The sequence below is a fragment of the Myotis myotis genome, unplaced genomic scaffold (genome assembly GCF_014108235.1).
Source record: "Myotis myotis isolate mMyoMyo1 unplaced genomic scaffold, mMyoMyo1.p scaffold_m19_p_5, whole genome shotgun sequence".
NCBI classification, from domain to species: domain Eukaryota; kingdom Metazoa; phylum Chordata; class Mammalia; order Chiroptera; family Vespertilionidae; genus Myotis; species Myotis myotis.
Genome location: NW_023416357.1, coordinates 110,192,110 through 110,211,171, shown reverse-complemented (window position 1 = coordinate 110,211,171; position 19,062 = coordinate 110,192,110). Strand labels below are relative to the sequence as shown.

General features: G+C 50.9%; 1 protein-coding gene across 2 annotated transcripts in view; it reads right to left on the bottom strand.

Annotated features, from left to right (window-relative positions):
• Positions 1–350: 350 nt before the first annotated feature.
• Positions 351–19,062, bottom strand: part of DCUN1D3 (defective in cullin neddylation 1 domain containing 3) — a 41,263-nt gene continuing 22,551 nt past the window's right edge. For both annotated transcript variants that reach the window (XM_036307805.1, XM_036307804.1), the window contains 2 exons: positions 6,192–6,727; positions 351–5,094 (listed from right to left, as the gene is read on the bottom strand). In XM_036307805.1, coding sequence (XP_036163698.1) covers positions 4,611–5,094; positions 6,192–6,622 — 915 coding nt within the window. In that variant the 5' untranslated portion in view covers positions 6,623–6,727 and the 3' untranslated portion in view covers positions 351–4,610. The remainder of the gene's footprint in view (positions 5,095–6,191; positions 6,728–19,062) is intronic.

Genomic DNA, 19,062 nt, shown 5'->3' with positions numbered 1-19,062 from the left:
AGGAAACCGGTTTCACTCACCTGACATGGGTAACCCAGCAGCGGCACCTGACAGTTCAGCGGGTCTCTTTTGCCTTAATCACTGCCAACCTGCAGCCACCCATTCAGCACAGAGCTCACACTTACTTCTTATTCCTCATGGGAACCCAGCCATTTGCTGAGGTCAGACTTATTTGGGGAGTGGCCGTGAGGGCTCGTTTGCTTTTGCCTGAAATACTGGGACCCCAAAGGCAATTAAGCTTGGTGAGTGGGAGAGTCTGGGTCCTATACTATCTGGACTTTCCAAAGCATAGGAACTGCTATCCAATATCATGTTGGAAGAGCTTCCAGGGGGTAAATCTTGCCCAAGAATAAAGCCAGTTTTTTTATTGTTTTTTCCAGAACTGTCAATCAAGTAAACAAATTTATTAAACGCAACAGCAGGTAACCTTCCAAATAAAAGACCATCAAAAGAAATAATGTAGACAAAGACAAAAAATGTGTGTAACAAGTTAATAAAAATATTCAGTGGGCCATTTGGAGAGCATAACAGTGCAGAGAATACAAACAAAAGTTTTGATTTCGGTCAACAAGTTTGTACAACCTCAAGAAACACACTGGTCACAAACCAAGAGGAATCCACAAAGGTGGAGGGTCACGTGAGTAGTGGACTCATCACCTCAGCGGGGTAAGGCAGGGTGTCTGTAAGACCAACTCACCCAAGCCCCCTTTGCCTACTGCTTCAAATTCCCCCTTTGAAACCTAGAATCATTCATTAGTGCAACGGGTACGAGCAATTAATCCCAGACTCTGGGCTGGGACCAGGTCAGAGGGAAGACACTTCTCCCAGAATAAATGTGTGCTGGGGGAACCCCAGCAGCTGAACGGCTTCCTTTGGCAATATCCAAGACCTGTGCTGGAAGTGGGGAGGGAGTGGGCAGTGGAAGTGGGAAGTGCGAGAGTGGGCTGAGCTTCCAAGAGGAGCAGGGAGGAGTGATGCCCAGCACCCGATCTGAAACAGCACCTGATGGCCACTCAAAGCCATTGGCACCATCTTGGTTGCTGAACCAGAGCTCAAGCATGTTTTGTCCCTCAGTACGGAAAACACCTCTAGAGCCTCCCTGACAGGCAGGCCAGTCCAGGTTACACTAAATAAATGCCACAATTAGAGCTTCCCATAGGAATCAGCTGCAGGGAGGGGTGGGAACCCCCCAGTACGATTCAGAAAAACAGACTGGAGGACAAGGGGGCAACTGCACATGTCCTCAAATGCGTCCCAAAGTACACTTGACAAACCACTATGTGATGACTGTGCAGAGTCCTTTCAGCTGGCATCCGTTACCAAGACGGTTAAGTCCTCACTAACCAGAGACGCAAGGAAAAGGAAACACAGGCAGCTAACAAAACCAACCTGGTAGCACTCCCTCCAGCCTCACCTTGTAATTGTGTAAGTGGGTCTACTTCTGGGCTGCATTGCACTGAAGACACTTTCAGTGCAGCATACACACAGTGCTAAGTACAGATCTGCTTTCGTTTTTAAGCTTTTAGACCCAAGTCCTTATCCCAGTAACTTCCCACCTCTGTTTAACACAATCTGGCCTAGTCTAATATGAGGCCACCTGAACTGTGGAGTCCCACTCCTGGGCGCCCAGTACTGTTTCAGAGACCAACTAACACTGTGTGGCATTGAGAGCAATGCCTGTACATCTTCAACTGGATTTCCTCGGCCTGGGAGCTTGGTTGAAATTTGGATCTTCACTCAGCTCTAGATTTTTCTTACCAAAATTCGGTATGGAGTCTTGGAACCAACTCATACAAGTGGGTGCATTCAGCATGGATGAGGGGGCACTGCTGAGGCCTCACTATAGGAGGCGGGTTAGCGATATACTCAAATGTGCAGGGATGGGGAAGGGCAACTCCATGCAGTAACACCATCTCATATAGCTTTCTGATTGCTAAAGAAACAGCACAGAAGCTCACAAAACCATTTGCCAAAACCAGCTCATTTTAATTCAGTTTGTAGTTGCCCTCAGATATTTGCCTATTTTCAAAATGGCATCCGCATCCTGCCCTCTCCACACCCGCCCCCTGTTGGAGGGAAGGCTGCCCTGGCTTGGCTGAGGGGCCTGCATTTGGCCTCTTCCACACCATTCCTGCTTACCAAGTAGCAAACCTAGTTCTAGGGTAAGAGAAAGGTGTGTTTCATTTCCCAGAAGAGTAACAAGACCCCGCACTCCCACCTCGGGTCCCTCTGCAGGAAGCCTGCTTCCGTGGGCACGAGGGTGTCGAGCACCGGCCGAGCAGAACTGCCGTCAGGGACACAAACTTGGAGGGAACTTGGAAGTCCCTCCCCGACTGCTCCCTTTTCTGGTTCTCATTTGCATTTTTGTAATAATTATCATTAAAAGTATAATTGAAAACTTTAAAAAATGGTTCTTCAGTGGGCCTAGGGAAGCTGAACAATTAAAAACAAAACCCACCTGCTCTAGTCCACCTAACGCAGGAGATGCCTTCTTGGCGGCTGGGGAGGAGGCAGTCCTCCGGTCCTCAGGACCCTGGGCCTCCCTCTCCTGTGCACTGGCGAGGACACCTGCCCCCTCTGCCCAATTCAGAACTGGGAACAGGAGGTCGCAGACAGTTGGATGAGAAGGTGGTCTCTCAGGTTGGGCATCCTGACTACAACTGAACCCACAGAACCAGCTGGGGTCCCTAGAAACTACACAAGGATCTTGTGTCAGGCTAAAGGACGCAGACACCTGGCCCGAGACCCCACCCTCTCCAGCTTTCCAGCAGTATTGCTGACCACCCACCCTCTAGAGGCAACAAATATCAAACTCCAATTACATTCCCCGTCAATGTCAATTTCAGAAAAACATTGACTGCAGAAACCCTTCAAATAACCATCTGTCAAGAGGGGAGTCTGAATCCGTAAGGGGAGTCACGGACCTCGGAACAAGCACTTGCTGCCAGGCTGAGAAACGTGCCTGGAAGGAGGTGGGGCAGCCAGGGAGAACACGCCAAACGCTCCACAGACAAACTCGCTACCTCAAAAATATAAGTGTTTTATACGTTTATTTAAAAGATTCCCTTTTCCATCTGTTCCAAAGTTCCTGCCGCCACCCTTCCAGCACAGGCCGGAGGACATGGTTTCAAGGGGAAAAGGACAAGCCCTCCACTGAAGCGAGGTAGGACAGTCAGCTCCTGGGCAGCGTCCAAAGCCGGCCTCAGGGAGCGAGCGCAGGAGTCGGGCAACTGGGCCTCCCTCTTGTGAGGAAAGAGCTGAGAAAATTCATCTTCTCTTTAGTGACCATGGTCCACACTCAGATTCAGAAGCCTCCATCCTGATGTTCCCTGGCCCTCGTCTCCCTCCTCTAGGGCCAGTTTTAGCAGGCAAACGGGAATATAGATACATATATGTGTACATATATATTTTAGATAGGTAAAATATACACATATCTTATACATGTACATATATATATTTGGGGGAGGGGAAGGAGGAGAGGGTAATGTAAACCTCAACAGTCATCACATCACCCCGGTGAGCCTGACAGGAACACAGATAATAAATAACACCCGGGGTGAGTGACGACACGGCGCAGCACGAGGGAAAGGGCACACGTTCACTATTAAATACACTCACGTTCGGCAGAGTTCAGGCCAGCCCCAGGCTTCTGCACCTGCCAGACAAGTAAGCTGATGATACTCAAATTCTCTAAGAAAGTATTCAAGCAGAGCTCCAAACCACAGTTTTCCTTCAAGTCCGGTGGCTGCAGGCAGTTTCCGACCACCAGGAACAGAAACTTTGGCTCCAAGGCAAATGAAAAAAAACAAGTATCTCCACTTACAACATGAAAATACAGAAAATTCATAAAAGAAAAACACCTATCTAAGACTGCTTCCAGCCAAACTGAGGTAGCACTGCTTTCTCTGCTCTCGATGCTCGGGCGCCGGCTGCTCTAGAACGCCGCTCACTCGACTGGCCGGGGCCACGTGCTGGTGGCACACTCGACAGGAAACGCAATGCGTCAGAGAGGGAATGAGCAAGAAGTGCGGGAGAGAGGGTTCAGACACTAGCTGGACGGGGTTGTCACCAGAGGACACATTTGGCTGGCCCCAGCTCTCCAAGGGCTTTAACTCACAGGGAATTAATGCAACGTGGTTAACAGTTAACACTGCTAGTCAGCTCCGTGTAAATCTTTAAAAATTATCACAACCGCGATTCAACCATGTAAACAGCACCACACCAGTGCAGCCTGCCCTGGAACAGTTGCACAGCAGGGCCGGCACTGGTGTCTAATGTTAGCTCCGCTGACCGCCAGCCCCCGCTTGGCGCCCTCCCCCACAAACAATCTATTTGTGCAAGAAATGGCAGGCTTATTCTATCTGAAGGCTTATAAAAAAGATACATAACATGTAGCCAGGTTCAAATATTTTGGGGGATGCCCCCAAAAAGGAAATAACCAAAATAACCAAAAAGTGAAGAAAGTGCCTAAAACATGATACAGCATTTTAGAGCCCTTTCAGATACAAGGCAGAGAAAGGTGTAAAGTAGAAAATATCCGGATCTTCGGTAATTTCCAGAAAGGTCCATTCCTCGGCTGGCTCCAGGGCAGCGCAGCCTGGGACAGAGCACTAAGTCTGCTCCTGGGGACACAAGCCCAAGGGCCCTGAGCTGTGCACACCGCCCCCGGCCCCTTCCCTCTTCCTCCGCTCCATCTCCCACTCCACAAAGGTATCGAAGAGACTCGGCCAGGCTTCATCTTCGCTGTAGTTGCTGAGGTCGGGGCCAATCACCTGAGTGAAGTTAAGGAACATATTCCAAGTGTCCCGGGAGATGCCCTTGACCCCCGAGGGGTTCTCTGTTAGGAAGTGTAGCCACTGGTCCAACACTGGCGGGTTGTTCTGGGTAAAGACTAGCTTCCACAGGGCAATGGCTATTTCCCGATGCAGTGACCGCTGCCCTTCTTCAGAGTCCAGGCCAAACTGAAATGTAAACCGGTACAGATCCTTGAATTTGTCCTCTTGCTTGGCTTCTGTCAAGAGGCTGGGGAACCGTGCACAGATCCCATCAATGCTGTCTGCACTTATTGCTTTGCAGCCATCAAAAAACTCCTTCCTGCAACAGGAAGTAGGGACACAATTAATCACTGTCAACAAGAATCATTTCCTGTGAGGCAACAGCGTGGAGATTAGCACCATGCAGCTGGGTGGCTGGGTGGGAATGCCGACTCCTCCACCTGGGAAGTGCTGAGACTACACGACAGTCTTCAGGGTGTGGGTGAGGACAAGTTAATATGTCAACCGCTTCTAACAGTGCCTGCCTATCCGCTCATTTGTTCCCCTTCCCAAAGCCAAGTGTCAGCTCCAGGCCCTGCTCCCCATTCTGCAACAGTGACTGTGCCGCACTCTCCTCCCCGAGGGGCCCTTCCTGCTCTCCTGTGCTCTGCGGGCTGTTTCTTGGTAACTGCCAAGAAACCAAAGATTCTGGATGAACCTGGGTAACTCCCACCAGTGATCAAAATTTTCTCTTAAGAAACAAAAATTGTGTATGTATTCTAAACATCTGTATAACACTTTTAGCTCACAATATAGCCCACATTGATCACCAACTTAGAGACTGCTGTATCCACTAAAGAGAAAAGGCCTCTGAGGTCTGCTGGGTAACCTACCCTACCCCAGGGCTAGAGGTTACATGAGGAGTTCCCAAAGTAAATTCTTATTTACCCCCAGCACGTTGCAAACCACACCTTGGGGTAATCCTGCCATGCCTCCCCCCCCCCCCCCCACCCTCCACGGAGATGTACGACTATGAGATGCCAACTACTGCTGGATCCCGGGCCAGCGAGGCACTGTGTGGAGGGGTCACTGGCCTCATGCAGTGACAGGCACATCCCAGGGGCCCTCCCAGTGCCTGGCATGCCAGGCGCACAGCAGTAGAGAGGGAGGAAGGGAGTGGATGACAAGAGGGAGCAGAGGGTCTGCAGCAGCAGTAAGGCTGGGCCGCAACGTGGCAAGAGGGCTCAGCATGGATTATGCCCTGTTTAACTTTAGTCAAGGAGGGTCGGCGCCCAGTTATTCAGAGGCTGAACAGCTTTAGAGAAATTTGACAGAGAAAGACCCAAACTCTATGAAGCCAACCCAGTTCTACCCTAACGGACCACTGCCCCAGGTGCGCTCCTCCTCTGCTCACCTGGAAAAGTACTGGTGACTAACCTGGTGAATTTGCACATGGTAGCAGCCTGGAACTTCCAAGCCAAGAGCAGCACTCGAAATTCCGTGGGGTCAACACAGAGGTCATTGCAAAAGCGCTCCATGCCTTCCTCCAAAATTGCATCCTCCCGCTCATCCTTGTAGCGCCTGAACAGTTCCTCCAACCTCTGCAAGGAAGACTCCTCGGCACTGGACTTGGGCTCCCTCCCAGCATCTCCCGAGGACGTGGGCAGCTGGCAGGCTTCCGTGGCAGCCTCTGCCTTCTTGGTCCCATTGATGAGGATATCCCCACCTGGCTTGCCACAGGCCGGCGGCTGTTCCTCGCGGTGGCCTGCACCTCGCCTGTTGTGTGACTTGCTGCTGGGGTCACGGTCTCCATTCTTGCTGCCCAGGGTTGATGAGGGATTCTTGCACTTGGTGACACACTGGCCCATGGTACTGGTGGCCTGGCCTCTAGAGCGGTCCCCTCTGGATCAGAAGTCCTCGCTGCCACCGGCCCTTGAATCTCAACATGCCATCAGCCAGAGGAGCCAGCCAACCTGGGAAGAAATGAGAGAGCACTCACCGCTGGATAGAGACAGGACATGCAAGCTCTCTCCACAGACTGGACAGCACACTGAGCCACCACAAACCAGGAGAGACTCCAAGTTCATCACCACCTCCCTTGTAAGCCCGCTCTATCCCTTCACCTTGGAAATGCAGTGGCTAGAGCACATATGGAGAACCAATAAAGACAATTCCTAACATTCTTATAGCAGCACAGTTTACCAAGAAGAGGTGGCTCATGTGCAGAATGCATCCAGGAAATCTACAGTTTGACAGAAATATTCCAAAGGAAATGCATCTTGCCCACTGGCCATCACTTGAGAAAGTTATTTGGACTCAAGTGAAGCCAGCAGGGGCACATACAAGGTCCATCTTCTGGTCTCTAATGCTAAAACCCTGATTTCCTTTTCAAGTAGGGAGAAGGGGTGGTCACACCCACACTCCTACAGTTTCAGAGTGGCCTACAGACGAGGTGAAGGGTTTTCACAGTTAAGACTGCAAGCAGCGTCCTAGCCAAACAGCAAAGTACAATGTGTGTCTGGTCTCTTCAGTGTCCTTTCTGGGACTCTCCCATAGAACAGGTGAAACGTCCTCTCCCGCCTTAGTCCAGGCGAAGTGCCCAGGCCCCGCCCCAGGTCCTCTGCCCGGTGGTATGGAGGAAAGTGGGGCCACATTCACTAAATATGAATGCTGGTAGGCTGCATTCAAGAGGCTGTCTCCACCTTAAAGGAGGGCAGATTTACCCAAATCCAATCTCTAAATGGAAGGATAGCTGCTACATGAAAGAGAGAAGTCTGCATGGAAACATAGCAAACTCACCATGGTGGTTTATTACCTATACTAGAGGCCCAATGCACGAAATTTGTTCAAGGGCCTTGGCCCCGGACCCGCCCGCTGCTGCCACCACCGCGGCTGGGGGCCTCTGCTGCCTCTGCCTTGGCCCCCGATAATTAAAAAGGTGTTTTTAAAGAATTGCTAGAAATTTCTGGGCCAGGAGTGAGGCGATTTCTCTGAAGACCTTGCCTACTTAGGACTCTTACTTTCAACTAGTCCACTAGAAGATCCATCTACAATTTAGCACAGGCCCCCGACTCACGATGGTGCAAAGCAATATGTATAAGAAATGACATGAGATAACACCTTGCTATATAACAGGCTTTGTGTTAGATGATTCTGTGGACTCCCGGAAGTGTTCTGAGCACGTTCAGGGCAGGCCACGCCAGGCTAAGCTACGATGCTTGGTAGGGTAGGCGAACTAAATGCATTTAGACATGATATTTTCAGTGTGCAAAGGATTTATCGGGACATAACCCATGGTAAGTGCAGGAGCATCTGTACTCAGAAAATATTATTACCACCTGCTACCATAGCTGCAGCCACGGAAGGCACAGTGCTCACAGGACTTAGCCACGAGCCAGAGTCTAATGGGGAGGCGGGCCAGCAAGGTCCGTGCCCTGCCTCCGCTCTAGGAGAGCTCATGGACCTCCAGGGTCCACATTCCAGCTCAGGAGGACGCAGTGGGGCAGAGGTGCTTTTCTGAGGCTGGAGCTTCGCGCTGTACCGAAAGGACTATAGCTTCCTCCGAAAAGCGCCTGGAGAACTCCACTTCTCTTCAAAAGGAGCTCTGAGGCCTCAGGACGTGCATGTTTAAAATGGAGACCAGAGTCATTCCTGCAGTTCCTGGAGACTCTGGGTCAGGGCGTGTCCCATTCTCCGCCCCCAAGAGGACAGAGGAACAGAGACGTGTCTACACACGCCCGCAAAGCCTCCCAGTTTCCCCGGCTTCAAAATCGCATGGAAACCACAATAAGGGTTTAGTGTGGAAAATGACAGACCGTGTAAGTCTTTTTAAGTCTTTTTATGCTTTGAGAATAGTATAGCTATTAAGACATAAGCATAGCCTATTAAACATTTAAAAGGGAAAGGGCTAATTCCTGGAAGACCTGCATTCAAGAGAAGCACCTATTCAAGCTGAATTACCTCAAAACAAGCAGGACTATGCCATGGGAGAGCCCGATCTCCAGATTGTTCCTAAAGGCTAGAGCACTGAAAGACACAAAAGGCCCACACTCCCCCCGCTCACAGCCTGCCCTGCCAGCTCCAAATTCCCCGGAGGACTGACTCATCAGGCGCTGCTCCCGCCTGCGCAGGGACACCCAGGTACCAAGAGGCTGAGAGGGTTTCCTGGCCTCCATCTGACCCACTTACTCCAGGCCCCACCCTCACCCCCACCAAACAGATGCTTCACTGCACAGCTTCCTCTAAACCTGGCGCCAGGCCTTCAGGTAGGAGGGGCAAAACAGGAGGCCTCCCAAAGAGGTCCAAACCACTGACCCACCCAGCCCTCCAAGTTAAGAGCATCTCTGATGATCTGTCATGGCAGAATCAGCTGAAACCTGAAGGCTTTAACATGCCGAACAGATGAGGAAAAGGAAAATCAAATCAGCACAAGCCAGCCTCACATCCCTTCTTCCATTCTGTCTTCCCGGCGGAGGGTGAGGACACCCTCACCCCGATTATTCACTGCGCTCCTTCCTATTACGGCTTCCTTTCTTCAGGAAACAGTGCTGCTCTCAGAGCCCGCCCTGGGCTGCTGCGGGCCCAGCCCCGCGTCCCTGGCAGGCCATACTTCCTTTAGGTGTTTTATAGCTGAAAATTTCCCCAAGCCCACTAGCTGTTGGCGAATAGCTAATCATAATTATCAATTACTGACCACTGGCTATCGTGCCAGGCACTATGCTGATAAGCACTTTATGGACATTAAAACTCATAGCCTCACCACAACCCACTTAAAGACAGGGAAACTGAGGCGCAAAGCAAATCACCCAAGATCACAAGCACAGAACTTGGTAGGTGTGGCTTGAGAAACCATGACCCCTACCACCAGGCCACACTGCTGTGCCCCCCATGTCAGTGCATCTAGGGAAATACCCCCAGCAGATAGGCTACAAGCGCAGGAGTGTTACCACGGCAACTACAGAGCAGCACTCTTTCCGCCAGCCAGCCAGCCACTGGAAAGGGAGCATGTGGCCTGTGCCCACTGTGCTAAACGGGCATCCTAGCCACGGTCCTCTCCCAGGCAAGCCCTGCCACGGTGATGCAGGTAGCCAGATGCCCTCGGGCTCAGCCTCCCCAGAGGTGGGGACGGAGTGAGCCCATCAGCATGGCTCAGAGCTCCAAAGCCCAGCTCTGCCATCGCTTTTTGACCCTGAATTTCCTCAGCCTGCAAAATGTTCATCGGCTTCACTGTAAGGAAATGCAGACAAAGAGACCTGTCACACACCGCCCCTCTCAAAGCACTTGGAATGACAGCTATAAACAGCCAAGCAGTATCTGGTTAGCCTAACAGAAGCCCTGGCTTGTCTCACCTGGACAAAGGGCTCCATCCAGGCCTCTGCTTCCCAGGCCCAGCCAGGACACTGACCCCTGCCTCGACCCACGCACTTGGGTCTTGTTCAAAAAGTCTCTCAAACCACAGCACTGATGCTGCTCCAAGGCACCTCTGCCCAAGCATACCTGGGGGACCAGGTTCTCCATGGAGTAGGACAAGCGAGGTGTTTGCTGTGCCCTGTGACAATCTAATCACTGGTCACTCCCTGTCCAGTGGGGTGAGCTTCCAGCCAGCTCCAATTCCTTCCCTTTCCCTGTGGGCAGCTCCAGGATTTCCAGCCACTGTTTGTACTTTTTTTTTTTATATGTATTTTATTGAGTTGTTTTTTTGTTTTTTGTTTTTTACAGAGAGGAAGGGAGAGAGATAGAGAGTTAGAAACATCGATGAGAGAGAAACATCGATCAGCTGCCCCCTGCACATCTCCCACTGGGGATGTGCCCTCAACCCAGGTACATGCCCTTGACCAGAATCGAACCCGGGACCTCTCAGTCCGCAGGCCGACGCTCTATCCACTGAGCCAAGCCGGTCTCGGCCACTGTTTGTACTTTTAACGGCACTCCTTCCCAGTCTGTCTCCGGCTCCATCTCTGCAGTGTCGGAGGGCACTGCAGGCAGAGGCCTCAGTACAGCATCACTAATGAATATCACTGCGTGTGCTAGTACAGTGGTCGGCAAACCGCGGCTTGCGAGCCACATGCGGCTCTTTGGCCCCTTGAGTGTGGCTCTTCCACAAAATACCACGTGTGGGCACGCACGTACAGTGCGATCGAAACTTTGTGGCCCATGCGCAGAAGTCGGGTTTCGGCCTGGGCGAGTCTATTTGAAGAAGTGGCGTTATAAGAAGTGGGGGGTGTCGGTCGGTCGGATGACGGGAGACGCGGCGCAGGCGGGCCCGCGGGATACGCAGCGCAGGGGAGGCACATGCGATTCATGCACGGGTTGAGTGAGCCAGTCAGTCAGCAGTCTCATTGTGCAGTGGTTAGTGCTAGTTGTGTCCGCAAATCACGAGCGGGTGACAAAAGTACCTACTCGAAGCATAAAGTTACCTGTATTTTTCCAACCAGCTGCAAATCCTACAGGTATTTTTGTCATCAATTTCAGAATTGTAATTACTTTGTGTTGGTGGCTTTATTATTATAAAATGAACATTTTTAGTAAAGGCCAGCTTAGGAGTACCCTAATTAAGTTAATAACAATGTACCTACCTATATAGTTTAAGTTTAAAAAATTTGGCTCTCAAAAGAAATTTCAATCGTTGTACTGTTGATATTTGGCTCTGTTGACTAATGAGTTTGCCGACCACTGTGCTAGTACACTGTAACACACACAGGTAGCTCTGCAGAGTCATTACCCCCATTTCATAGGGAGAGAAATGGAGGCACACCAGGGTCAAGGAGCTTTCAAGGGAGGAACAGGGGTGAATAATCAAGAGGTGAGCGCTAGGGGTAGACAAACCTGGGTCTGGATCAGGGGGACCCCAGCTTTGTGGCTGTGAGCAGGTAAGGAACATTGGACAGCTGGTGCAGTAAATGAGATCATCCCCCATGTCAAAGCCTGTCCAGTGCCTGCTCACAGGGAGTACTCGGCGACTGTCGGCCTTTATTACAGTTGTTCCTATCAAAACACCAGGGGCAGAGTCATGCCTCCCTGCAGAGCAGTGCCCCCTCGGCAGCCAGCCCAGTTCTGCGGGGGCAGAGGCAGCGCTGCAGGGACCGGGACAGCGCTCTGGTTCTGCAGTGAGTGACTGTCCCCTGCCTCCACTAAGTGGCAACACTGAGTTGAATGGAGCAGGGACAAGGAGGGTGGGGAGAAAGGAAAGACAGGAAGAATAAAAACCACCTGGGAAATACTTGCAGACACAGCTGCAGCTGGGGCCACTGAAAGATGGAGGGCAGGAGCTGCTCAGCCTTGGCTGGACCAAGATCAGCCCAGCAGCCCCTCCCACCTTCCCTGCACATCAGCCTCTAGCCCCCCAGCCACCCCTTCTCCCCATCAGCCTGGCTGCTGTTCCTGGGGATGGCTCAGCCAGCGGCCTGTCTAGCCCCAGGCCCGGCGCTGGCAGTCCCAGGCTGCAGTCCCTGGGGATGCTCTGGATCAAAGAGGAGTCGGAAGCTGCTTCTGTCTCGGGCAGGCCGTGCAGTGACCATCAGGCTGGTCCCCTGGGGCTTGTGTCTACTGCTAAGGCAGTCACCAGTTGGGGAACTGAATAGCCACGCAGGGCTAAGCCACACAGACGCAGTGCGAGTGGAGACAGGAACAGGAGAGGCTAGGTGACGCTGCGGGAGGAAAGGCAGAAGGATTGCGAGGAGCACCGCTGTGGGACGCGGCTGCACGCTTCACACACACCTCACCTGCACACCTGACCTGCACACGTCACAGTGGGAAGCGGGTTCTCCACCCTCAGCCGTCTGTGGGCCAGGAAATGAGACCAGGCCTCAGACTCCACGGCCCCCCAGGGGGAGGTTTCACACAGAAGGTTTCGCCTGTTCTGGTCCTTCAATGACGAGCATGAAGTGGAAAGGAAGGCCTTTGCCCATCTGGCTGATCCATGTTGAGAGGAGACTTTAGAATCTGTATCGATAGCAGTATCTTTTAAATTACAAACATGCACTGAGGCGACTGACACATTGCCCCATGTGATGCACTTCACCCCTATGAGGAGTAGAATAGACTCTTCATTTCACAGAGGGGGAAGCAGAACAGAGACAGGGATGTGGCCCAGAGGCCCAGGGCCCGTCTCTAAAGGAAAAGGGATCCCGCCCAGGCCGGAGTCCAGCCACTCCCCATCACTGCCTGGGGAGATGACAATGGTACCTTATCAACACCTAGAGTTCTCCAGAGGCAGCAGGAAGGGTCAACTCCCAGGAAGCCTTCAGTTCTGTGGTGTGGGGTCGCCCTGAGCAATGTGTGCCCGGGAACCAGTCACTTACCCTGAGCTTCTGGGGCCCGACAGTAAAATAAGGGACCTGGACTAGTCCCCCCACGTCTAGTACTGTGGGACGTCACACCCAGCGAGGCTGCAGTTCTAGTCCGCACGCCTTCTGTGGAAGCACTTTCTTCTCACACTCCTGCCCAAGCCCATCAGAGCCGGGGAGAAGGCGAGACCAAAAGGGAATGGAAGCAGAGCCGCTCCCACCTGCACAAGGAGTGGGAGCCTCCCCATGTGCAGCCTCCTCTCTTTTTAACGTGTTCTTACTGTTCCTTACTTTGTATACTTCCAATATACCACTAAGAACATATGTCCAGTTAAGGCCTGAGGGCTGCAGCCAGTGTGGGCTGGCTAGAACAAATACTGCTTGCCAAACACAACCAAGCCAGTACACATGTACTACAAAATTTCCAAATACCAAGGCATAAAGCCTTTTTGGTCTCTGGGCTCCAGAGATTAATCCCACACGATCCAAAATAACCCACAAAGGGCCGCATCACTTTACTGAGCTGCCCTGGGATGGTTTTTGCTGTCACACTGCCCACTTCTGTGCAGACAGCACCACCGAGGGCGCCAGTGTTAGGCAGCCACTCTGCTTCTTCACCACCCTTTCAGCTCCTTTCACTGGACTTGGGCTCAGTGCGTCATTCTGCAAATGGTAGCCTGTTACACTTTGCGTCTCTGGCTGGAGGCTTGGTGCTGTCTCCTGACCTCGCAGATGGCAGCCCAGGCCCAAGGGGAGGTACAAGCTCTTGCTGCCAGTTGGCATGTGGAGGCAGCCACCAGGTTGCGGAAGGTCAGTCCTCAAACACCCACCTACCACATCACTGTCCACTGCCATCGTCTCAGGACTGCAGTTGCCGGCAACTGACTGACAAACATTTAACTAGTAAGAAAGGCAAGAAGGGAAATTGTGAAATTAATCAAAGGAGGAGGAAGGAACCCAATACAAAGATGACAAGTGCCTGCATCCACACGGCTTAAAGGGGTACATGAGTGACCAGTGTCTAGATATGGCTCCCAGAGCCACATTTCCTCTGCGGAGGCCCCAGGTTCACCACAGAGTAACTCATCAATCTCTTAAATGTTTGCTAATTCGTTAAGAAAAAAACCAAATCCATTAGGGCCACATTTGCCAGTTTCTTCTCAGAGGGCAGGATGGAAGCCAACTGCGCCAGCCCGTACCTGCTTTCCACCCCTTCGGACATGGGCCAGAGCGGGAGCCACAGGCTTCTCTCCTGCTGCCACGTTCAAATGCGTCCCAGCGACCCACACAGCTCAGAGAACACGAAGCACACAGAAAAGGAAGGGCCCTGGTATCCCACCATCCACAATTAATATTTGGGAGTCTATCGTGCAGTCTCTTTTATGAACACATATGGATGGCACACAAGAGAGCCATGCATGTACATATTATGCACATGGAACTTTTAACAAAACTGGGGTTGTAGTGTACATTCTTTTTTCTTTTTCTTTTTTAATCCTCATCCGAGGATGTTTTTGTTGATTTTTAGGGAGAGAGGGAAGGAGAGAGAGAGAATGAGAAAGAGAAACAATGATGTGAGAGAGAAACATTGACCAGCTGCCTCCCACACATGTCCCCACCAGGGATCGAACCCGTCACCCAGGTATGTGCCCTGGTTGGAAACTGAACCTGCTACCCTTTGGTGTACAGGACAATGCTCCAATCAACTAAGCTGCCCATCCAGGGCTGTATATACTATTTTACAAACTTTTCCATTGACACCTTTCTATTTCAATATTCTCATCTCATACAATGCTTTTAAAAAAACAGTAACTCGCCCGACTGGCGTGCCTCAGTGGTTGAGCGTCAACCTATGAATTAGGAGGTCACAGTTTGATTCCTGATCAGGGCACATGCCTGGGTTGGGGGCTTGATTCCCAGTGTGGGGCGTGCAGGAGGCACCAATCAGTGATTCTCTCTCATCAATGATGTTTCTCATCATTGATGATGTCTCTCTCTCTCCCCCTCTCTCTTCCTCTCTGAAATCAATAAAAATATGTATTTTTTTAAATAGCAGTCATTCAACGGTAGTACTAGCATCACTACTAATGTACCAGCCACTTCATGTAGCCCATAGGCTATTTATAGCCTACTATTCAATCTGTCAAAAATGTGGTGCTGCCCTGCAAAGGGGTACATGGCGGCGGAGACTCTGTTCAAACATGTTTAATAGTCACGTAAGTCTCCCACTGAACGGGGGGGGGGGGCACCACAACTTGTCAATTTAATCTCATTGTTGGACAGTTAGCTTGGTTCCAATAAATAGTTCACTCTTATAAACACTGGGATAATAAACAGGAAATGCAGCTAATAAACTGAAACATAATTATTTCCTGAGAATTCCTAGAAGTGGAACTAATGGATCATTCAAAAAAATTATATATATATTTCAATCTGAATTTTAAAAAAGTAGTGACAACTCATAATGGCAGTGCATTGTAGTATGTATTTCTCCCAACATTATCTTGTAATACTGGCCACCTAATTAAATTTCTTAAAAAAAAAAAATCCTTACCCAAAGCACAATAAGATATTATCTTTCAGGAAAAAGTTCAAACTGCTGGAGGAGATGGACAACAGGTGGAGAAGCCGCTGCTTCACTGCAGATCACATCAGAAAGGCTGACAAGCCCAATGGCTCCAAGGATTGCAAGACAGTGTTGGAAAAATGATAGGGGCAGGATAATGGGCAGGAAGGCTAATAAATCATAAGGACAACTTCTGTTTATATCTACATTTCCCCAACTTAATCTTGCAAAAGAAAAGCAACCTTCTGCACCCCCCAAAAGAAATGGTGATACCCATCTTGAGGTCTAATGGCTACCAGTCCCCTTACTATACTGAACCAGCCAGAGCCTGAGAGAATCACACTCCCGGGAGCACAGGGCGTATGCAACATGGAACTATGGGCCCTGAAAATGGGTAACAGGCTGGCCTAGCTCATCCAAGGCCCACAGGCTTATTATAGGGCTTCCGAGCCTCAGATTGGAGCCAGGGCTACTCCTGGTGCGGTCAGGCTCTGCACCGCCCCAGCATCCGGGCTCTGCACTAGAAGATCCCTCTCCCTCACTCTTGGCCAAGTAGTAGTGTGGGGCTCATTATGGACCATGTGACTCAGGCCCACCAAGCTTCACAGGCTCCGGCTTCAATGACTGGGTTCAGACTATGCAGGTGACCCAGGCCAGCCGAGTGAATTAAGCACGGCAAGCATAGGAGGTTGGAGCTGCTACAGTCATCTGATCAGAAAGAGCTACCAGGGACAAGAATGCCTTTTGAAGCGTTAAATGGCCCCTTCTTACGGTAGAACCCAAGAATAAAGCACCACCAAGTGACACAGAGACCATGAGTTCCCAGGCATTATTTGCACCCTGAATCCAATTGTACCTGAATCAGACCGAAGCCTCCACATCAGTTTTGTAGCCAATAAACTCCCCTTCTGCATAAGCCAGATGTCAGGTTTTCTGTCACCACAGAGCCCTCACCAAGACACAGGCTCTGTCACCCATGTCTCTTCTACTCATAGAACAAAGGAAGAGAAGATCTGATACCTGGGCATTCTGATTCCCAAACTGGGACCAACTTACTAGATCCTGATTTCAACACATCAGGGAACCCTATCTGTACACTAGGACCAGTGATACCAAACTTGTGCAAACTGCAAAATTCCATTACAACTGCACCATTTGGATGTGCTTTAAAAGACGAGCCACAAAACCTTCCCAATTTCAATTTTTGCAAGCTTAGGCCTCCTTCAGGCAGCTATGTAACAGCACTGAGAGCTGCTTTTGTCTGTTGTGCGTGCGTCTGTCATCTTCAGGCTCCCAGAGAGAAACTTCCCCGCACTCGGAGCTGCACGGAAGTCTCTGTGCAATGGCATGAGCCATTTTCCAGCTGAAATAGGTATCTGATATCTCACCACATCCTATGAAGCTGAAAGACCAGGTCTGACCAGAACCTGGCTACCCTCTTCAATTATTATTACTGAAACAATTTCTCTTTGGTTTCAAGCCTGTTTAGAAAGTATTCAGGTTTTGAAGCCAGTGACAGGAAATGCTCACATCTATGTGCCTTTACTGGAAAAACTTTCCCTGTAGGTTAAAACTTGAGGCCCCAGTGAGCTTTGTTGTTGTTTAATAACAGTTACTGATTTCACAAATGGGCGCTCATATGGCCAAAGGGCACATTACCATGTAAAGATAAGCAGATAATTAAATCAAAATGGAGCTTTATACTTGACAGCTGGCACCATGGCGTTTCAGGCTTGGCAAATAAGACATCAGATCATTCCAGCCCAGCCCCTGCCCACTTCCTGCCAGAACTGCCACCACCTAATGGCCATCGCACTGTTGTCTATTAAAACGGCGCTAACAGTGAGGCCCTGTTTTCAGAAAAAACACTATGAGAAAATCCTACAATCAAGCCGAAGCACCACTGGCTCTTCAGGTCATCTTTGAAAATGTGAAGGGAGCTTTGGACCCTAAAAGAAACAGCACACACATACTCACTCGCAAACTCACGCTCAAGTGTTGTACCCATGACTGGGGACCATGACCTGACCGCCGCTTTTCAGAAGGGCATCAGGGCTTCACCTGCACGGCCGCCCCATCCTCCCCCCATACCCCCGCCCGCAGCTCCAGCGGTGGGCGCCTCTCGGGAGAGCAGACCCGGCTTTGAATACAGAATGCCCAGCACACACCTGAAAGCAGGGGAAATCGAAGGTCCCGGGGACAAACAACACATGGGCCTCAGTTCCCACGCTGAGACGCATTCCCTGTCCAGCCCATCTAACGTGCACGCCCTCTGACCCAGCACAGCTCCACGCTCTGGATGGAAAACCTCGCTGACTCATTAACTGCCAGCTCCCCCTATGGGAAGGGGAGCACCACAGGAGCGGGGGTTTTGTCAGGCCGTTCCTGACCCTGAGCCCTCAGATATGGCTCAATAATAGCTGGAAAATAGCTTCTGAATGATAATGAGCCCTCTGTAGAAGGCTCTGGTCCGTGTACTTCAACGTGTTCACAGATGGCTGGATGAATGAGGCCGCCACACTGAGCGCTGCTCCTGGCACAGCTATTCAGTGCAGCCGGCCCTTGAACAACACAGGTTTGCACTGAGTGGGTCCACTTATCCGGATTTTCCCCCAATAAATCGGTACTGTACTATAAATATGTTTTCTCTTTCTTAGGGTTTTAAAAACACACCAATTCTGATTACATGGTGACGTTACCAAATACTCAACAGTAAAGAGAGTGGAGCCGTAAGGATTCTTCCTTTCCCCTCTCAAGAACCGGTTTCTAAAATCCAGTTTCTCCTGGGCCGTCTGCTACTAGCACTGCACACCTCATCCGTCCTCAGACGTGACACCAGAACGGCTTCTCAGCCAGCAGTGCGCACTCCTCCCACTCAAGTGCATTTTCACCTCAAACACAGCAAAAGCCAAAATTTGAGGTTAAAAAAGGAGATGTTTACCCTGACACGCCTCCTTTTGAGCTGCACTCCAATCCCCGGGAAAAATTCACATTAATAATAGCCATCACATCCTGGCGGGTGGCTCAGGTGTTTGGAGGGTCCCCCATACACCAAAAGGTTGTGGGTTCCATTCCCAGTCAGGGGAAGTATGGGAGGCAACTGATCGATGTTTCTCTCTCTCCTCTCCTCTCCCTCCCCTCCCCTCCCCTCCCCCCCTCCCCTTTCCTCTCCTTGTCTCCCTCCCTCCCTCCCTCCCTCTCTAAAAATAAAAACACACATCCTGGGATTAAAGCATGACCACTACTAGCCACCACTGCCCCCTTTAGCGAGGGAAAGCTGAGGGGCGTGAGCCTCGGCATGTGGCATTCCAAGCTGCTCCACGGGTTTGCCAGCGGATGAGCTCCAGGGACCTTGTGCTGGTCTGAACTGCATCTTCTCACCTCAACTAGCAAGGGCATCCCACTCCAGGTGTTTGCAGAAGCCAGCAGCGCTCCTGAGCAAGGCACCCCCAGCACA